General features: G+C 41.0%; 1 protein-coding gene across 1 annotated transcript in view; it reads left to right on the top strand.

The window, feature by feature from the left end:
• Positions 1 to 6,567, top strand: part of LOC106144365 (liver carboxylesterase 1-like) — a 27,543-nt gene extending 20,976 nt beyond the window's left edge. The window contains exons 13-15 of the mRNA XM_013354028.1: positions 3,131 to 3,262; positions 4,655 to 4,727; positions 6,248 to 6,567. Of these exons, the coding sequence (XP_013209482.1) occupies positions 3,131 to 3,262; positions 4,655 to 4,727; positions 6,248 to 6,431 (389 nt within the window). The 3' untranslated portion in view covers positions 6,432 to 6,567. The remainder of the gene's footprint in view (positions 1 to 3,130; positions 3,263 to 4,654; positions 4,728 to 6,247) is intronic.
• The last annotated feature ends 233 nt before the right edge of the window (positions 6,568 to 6,800 follow it).

Genomic DNA, 6,800 nt, shown 5'->3' on the forward strand with positions numbered 1-6,800 from the left:
GCCTGATGAAGGTTAATATTCAGGAGGATGCCTATATGTTTGCCTTTGGATTCACCTTCTTATTTAGCTTCTCTAGGATCACGAATTATAAGCTCATTTGTCTCTTATATCAGACCTTGTGTTCTAATACAACCATTGCTTCAATTCCTCTTATTTAGTTTTCCTTCAAATTGCATTCATTTTTATTCTTTCTCTTCCAACCTTCTTCATTGTATTTATGGTAAACCTGCTGGTAAGGCCTGTTCAAACACCCATTCAGTCCATCTCCTTTATTTCAGAATTCACATTAAAGATAATTTTGGTTCTTAAAGACTCACTACTGCTCTTTTGGTGGTTCCATTATGGTTGTTGTATAATTTTTTTTCTTCTTCTTTTGGTGTTTTTCTTTGTGGTTTTCTGCTGTTCTGAAGGAGTATGCCTTTGGTTTTTTTCTAATTTGGGGCTATGGCTCTACTGAAGACTTCTGCTTTGTGTCTACTATAAATCCTACATCTACCATTCTGCTTTTACAGATATTTTATGTCTATTTGTACTTGTGTGTTTGCCATGTACCCACGCCACCATGTCAATGTGAAGATCAGAGTGGGACTCAGTTCTCTTGTTCCATCATAGAAGTTCTAGGAACTGGACTCAGGAATCCAGCTGTGAGTCATCTCGCTGACCCCTAGTGTAATTCTAATAGCACACAGTAAGCTGGTAAAAGTGTAACTTTGATAACATATAAGGGTTTATGGCCATATGATCCTACATGCTTCCTGTCTCTTCTGATAACATTGTTACTTTATGAATCTACCCCTTAATGAACACACACTTTATGTCTCTTATGTAAAACATCATATCATTGGATGGCAGTTTATTTTAAGTCTACTTGAGGAGTAATCTCAGATACAGTCATTAGCATAACTTTCTGTTAAAACCTTGCACTACGTAGGATAAATCTGTGTCCATATCTTCACAAAGACGAGGTTTACTATCTTTCCAGGAAGTTTTACTTGACCTTGGAGAACTGTTTCCTAAGAGCATGGCAGAGTCAAAGGATTGCCTAAAGCTATGGTGATAGAGTTGTGAGTTAATTAAAATATTCCCTATCCTGTGTTGTAATGGCATGTGTTGTCCTCATCACTTCTTGCGATGGACTTCTCATGGCACAAAGTAATGAGATGTAGCCGGGAGGTGGTGGCACTCAGGAGGCAGAGGCCAGGGGATCTTTATGAGTTCAAGTCCAGCCTGGTCTACAAGTGCTAGTTCTAGGCTCTGAAGCTACAGAAAAACCCTGTCTCAAAAAATAAAAAAAAATAGTATTTAATGTAATATACAAAAAATTACCTCAAATACATGCACGAAATATATGGATGATAAAAAATTACAAATTATAAAGGTGTATATATGTATATGTATTTATAATTATAAGAATATATATGTGTGTGTATATATAATATATGACTTGTAATAGAGCAGGAATGTTTTCAGGTAAATTTATACTTTTTTAACATTTTGAATTTTTCTACTTTATCTAATATGTGGGTATCTATTCTGATGTTAAACCATTGTCTTGAAACTCCCAGGGTGGAGGATTATGAGATCATACATGAGGAGCAAAGATTGGTGCCTCCATTGACCCTATAAGCAAAATAGTGACATCTTGACCCTTGAACAGGTCTTCTTTGTTTGTAAGAGAGGAGTCAGTGGAGAGGAGGAAAGAGTTTGGAGGAAACACAAGTTTGCTTTGCACAGGCACTTCGATTTTATCCCCACTTATAGGCCGTGGGCCTAGGGGAAAACCAAATACTACTGTTCTGCTGAAGGAACGTAGCAATAAAATGACCCTTGATGACATTCTGCTGTACTCAGAGATAAGTGCCTTCCCTAGCCATCACCAGAGACGCTCCCTCCTGCAGTACATGGGAGCAAATACAGAGAGCACAACAGACGATATGCAGCGAGTGAGAGCACTTGGAACACGCAGCCCTAAATGGGATGTCTCCATCAAATTCCTCATGTCAAGGATCAGAGAAAACTGATCCTTATGGAGGAGGCAGAAAGACCATAATAACCAGAAGGGATGGAGGATGCCAAGAAAACAAGGTCTTCGGTACATAACAGCCTTGATGCACATGTGAACTCACGGAGACTGTGGCAGCTCAGTACTGCACAGGCCTAAGTCAGACGGGGTTCCAGTGTTGGGAGAGGACGTGGACACAGTCAAGCTTCTCTAGCCCATGAGCTGTCTCTAATTCATAACCACCCACAAAGGAAAAATTAGTTTTCTCCAACAGTCTCAAAAGGTATGGAATCAACTCTTAAGAACAGTCCCCAAGCCCAGCTGTAGATGACAGAGACAAAACTAACTCAATGGTATTTGGGGAGATATTTTTCCCTGATAATGTTTTGTCTGGATTTTTTTGCTGTTTCCAATTTTGTGTTTATATAGAATTTCTGTATGTGTGGAGTGTCTCTGTGTCTATATGTGTTTCTTGTGCTTTTTCTTTTGGTTCTTGTTCTTTCCTGCTCATTTATTTGCCCTGTTCTGTTTGGGTCTGTTTGTCTGATTGTTTGCTTGTATGTTTGCTCTCTAAAGAGATGCTGTGAATTTGGTTTGGTGGCAAGCATCAGGAAGGGGTTGGAGGAGGGGAAACTGTCATCAGAATATATACTCTAAAAAAAAAAAACTTTAAAAAGAAAAAGACCTTACCCTTGGGCTACAAATGAAGTTGCAGGTATCATGAAACATAAGAGACAAATCATTCCATCTCAGCATAGAATCTTATTTGTGTGTCTTCATTTCCTTATGCCTCTGAAGAGTTGAGAAACTCTTCGGATGCCCAGAGCTAGGCAAGATGCAACTATGAGGTTCTAGATCTTCTAGAATCAATACATATGCGTCATGACTGACACTCATCCCATTCAGTCACTGCATGTGTGAATCCATTCACTGTTCATTCAGTAAGCATCTTCTTCAAATCCTAGGACTACATCAACCAGTTGTGTAAACCCAAACAAATCACTGGCACTTTCTAAAGCTATTTCCTATGAAGCCAAAGAGTGATGATAACTGCAGGGCCTAAGACCTTGACACCATCCAGGTGTATATCTGGAAATGTGAACTGTACATGAATCCATGTCTCCCCAGATGCTGGAGCCCCTACCTACATGTATGAGTTTCAATATCGGCCAAGCTTTGTATCAGAAATGAGACCCAAGACAGTGAAAGGAGACCATGGTGATGATCTCTTCTCTGTATTGGGAGCCCCCTTTTTAAAAGGTAAGGTCTGTTTGTTGGTTGTGGCCTTGTGATCTGAGAACTGGGTCTGGATTTTTGCTTGATGGCCTTGAGTAAGTGTCTCCTTTTAAAATGGTGTTTCTGGTGCTCTGTAATGGGGCTCAGCTATAGGACAGTCCCCAGCCTTTCTCCTTTTTTAATACACACAGTGGGATTGTGTTAATGTGTCCCCAGCCATAGTCATTCTCAGAATCCTGCTGTGACACCAATACGAGAAATAGAAGGTCACTGTCTTACTTGCTTTGGAGAGACACCATCACCACAGAAACTCTTATAAGGAAAAAAATTTATTGGGGTGGCTCACTTACTGTTTCAGAGGTTCAGTCCATTATTGTCATGACCTAGAGCATGGCGGCTGGTGTGCAGGCAGATGTGGTGCTGGAGCTGAGAGTGCTACGTCTTGCAGGCAACAGGAAGTCAACCTGCAGTCACACTGAGGGAAGCTTGAACAACAGAGACCTCAAAGCCCATCCCCACAGCAACACACCTCCTCAAACAAGGCCACACTTCCTAGTAGTGCTATTCCCTTTGGGAACCACTTTTATTCAGACCACCGTAGTCACCCACTGGTCCTTTAGGACAAGAATGTCAGTATTTGATTTGCCTCCCATAAGTACTATATTAATAATAGAATAGTAAGGGAAGAGTTAGAAATTTTTCTAAGATTGAATAAGGCTTATCATGATCTTACCTATCTAGCTATCTAATATATACCGTAAACTTAAATACGCTTAAAGATATGATATTTAGTGAACCTTTCACAGAGGTCTTTAATACCTTACTTTTCAAAAATTGCATATAACATGTGACCTATGGCATGTCCCTCATAGCACACCAGTGTCTCTGGGCACCTCCCAGTTGTGATTATTTTCAGAGTCTATGAGAAAGTGAATATGTAGGAGGTTGAGAACAGACCTAAGGGGCAGCAACTATGGTGGTAAAACTGGGGATACTGAGTCTTGTTGCCATTAGACTCCAAGGGAGATGGATGCCAGACAGGTCAGTATGAGAGAGAAAGTCATAGGGCATCTGAAACATTCCTCTTAACTTTAAATAGAAGGCACACTCACAAAGATCTTCTTAAAAGGCAGATTTTTGGCTTAGTGAGTATGTGATAAAGGTCAATGTGCATTTCTCCCCTTCAAATATTAACCAGGCCTGACCCCATGTATCTTCAGGGATCATAGGATCATAGGATCGATCGGACACATTCAGCCTGATGTGTTCATACTCAAAGATTACATTTATTAATGGGGCTCAGATTGTGATGTTGTCGCAGTTCATCAACCACATCTTAGGTTATGTAGGTTAATTTTTAGCTCATTAACTACACCTTAAGTTAAGTAGGTTAATTTCATACCTTTTTCTGCACAGATGGCGCCTCTGAAGAGGAGATCAATCTCAGCAGGATGGTGATGAAATTCTGGGCCAACTTTGCTCGGAATGGGTGAGGCTAGGGGCAATATTGCCGGACCTGAAGGTGTAGTGCCCTGGGTCCTACCTAAGAGGAAGGAGTAGTTTTCTAGTCTTTCAGTGATCATCTTTCTAACCCTGGGACCAAAGCAGTCCAGTGAGAGCTGGGCTAACCTGCTATGCAGTTGGATGATTTGTGGTACTTCAAGATGAGGTGAGAATGTGAACTTGGGCTCAGAAGGAGAGGTTTCAAGCTTTGTTTCTTGTGCCTATGAGCTCTAGTGTCAGAAGAGAACACCATATGGGGATCATATGTAGGGCAAAGCACCTTACCTCCTGATGCTTATAAAGGGGAGCAAAAGGCCAGGATCCTAACACTATCCTCAGGCAAGTCACCCATGATCATCCTTCTCCAGCAAGTCCTTCTTTATTACCTTTCTGTCATGTCCCAATGGCACCATCGGGTGAGGATAAAGGTTTCAATCCATGAGCTTATGGGTAGTATTAAGCTCTAAATTATAACCTACCTACAATCCCCAGAAATTCATGTCCATCACAAAAATTCATCCCCACAAATTCCTAACTTAACACTTTTAACATTGCTTTGATATCCAAGTTCAAAGACTTCCTAGGCTCAGGTAAACCTTTTTATGAGAAACAACACAAATAAAAAAGTAACAAATTTCCAAGATGCAAGGACAATAGCCAAATGTTCCTATTCTCAAAAGAGGAATGGGAAAATTCCAACCAAAGCAAGTCCAGAATCTAAGAGAGAAGCATTTAAATCCTAAATCTCCTTTTCAAACATCCAGAAATCTGTTGACAGACATGGGCTCTGAAAAGCTTGGAAATGTATTCTCTTCCTAAGGTCTTGCTACCAGCAGACTCTGTGTCATCTCTTGGGTTCTGGGTATAAATTAATAAAATAATACCTATATTAATATATGGGTAGAAAAATGTACCCCCTTAAGCTCATATAGTTGAATGCTCAGTCACCATGTGCTTAGATTAGAAGAATTTGGAGGTGTGGTCTTGCTGTAAGAAGTATGCCACTCCTTCAACAAAATCTTTGACGTTTCAAAAGTCAGATGCAGTCTCTCTGTCTGCGCATGAGGATGTAGCATTTCAGCTACCACTCTGGTGCTGTGCATGCTGACATGCTACTGCCACAACATAATGAAGGGCCCAGTTAAATGCTTGGCCATCAGGAAGCTGTGATGTGAAGAACGGAACCCCAGCACTGTTCAAAGCCTTCGTGATCTGTTTTTTCCAACTATTCCCCACCCTCTATTCCACTAGCTCCCAGATAGTATCAATCTGTAACACAGGAGGATTTACAGAAAATGTAAGATTCAAATCATAACAAGATTTGAGAGAGATGGGGGAGAGAGAAAGAGAGAGAGAGAGAACTGTCCCAGGAGCTAGAGATCTGTCCATCTGTGGAAGGTTACTGGTTTCTTGGCAAAGATAAGCCAGGGCATTCTTGCACATCTCTGAGCACCATGGGGACAACGTAGCTGATTTTGTGACTTTCTCTTTTTATTCTGTTCACAGGAACCCCAATGGGGAAGGGCTGCCCCATTGGCCACAATATGACCAGAAGGAAGGGTACCTGCAGATTGGAGTCCCAACACAGGCAGCTCATGGGCTGAAAGTCAAGGAAGTGGCCTTTTGGACTGAGCTCAGGGCCAAAGAGGCAGCAGAGAGGTCAACTCAGAGGAAGCATGTTGAGCTCTGATCAGGAGGCCCAGCCAGATTTCAGAGCCTGGAGCCAGCTATAGGGATATTCCACAGAAGTTGTTTCCAAATAAAAGCATCCTATTTTTGAGGACATAGACACATGTGGGATGCTATATAAACACAATGGAAAAAGACATAGAGTTGTGTAGCATACTGTACAAACATAGTAAGGAGAAACATTTGATTTTATGTTCTCAAATTTTAATATTACAAAACCATTCCCTTGGAAATCAAAGCAGAGTCTTTGGCTCAAGATGAATCTATGTGCCTTAGAGAGGGAAGTATGGAGACAGATCCAACATCGTAAGATGTCACCTCTGCAAGGTGTGGATAAATGATTGACTGCCCTACTGTCTAAAGGAAACAG

The sequence above is a fragment of the Microtus ochrogaster genome, chromosome 4 (genome assembly GCF_000317375.1).
Source record: "Microtus ochrogaster isolate Prairie Vole_2 chromosome 4, MicOch1.0, whole genome shotgun sequence".
Lineage (NCBI taxonomy): Eukaryota > Metazoa > Chordata > Mammalia > Rodentia > Cricetidae > Microtus > Microtus ochrogaster.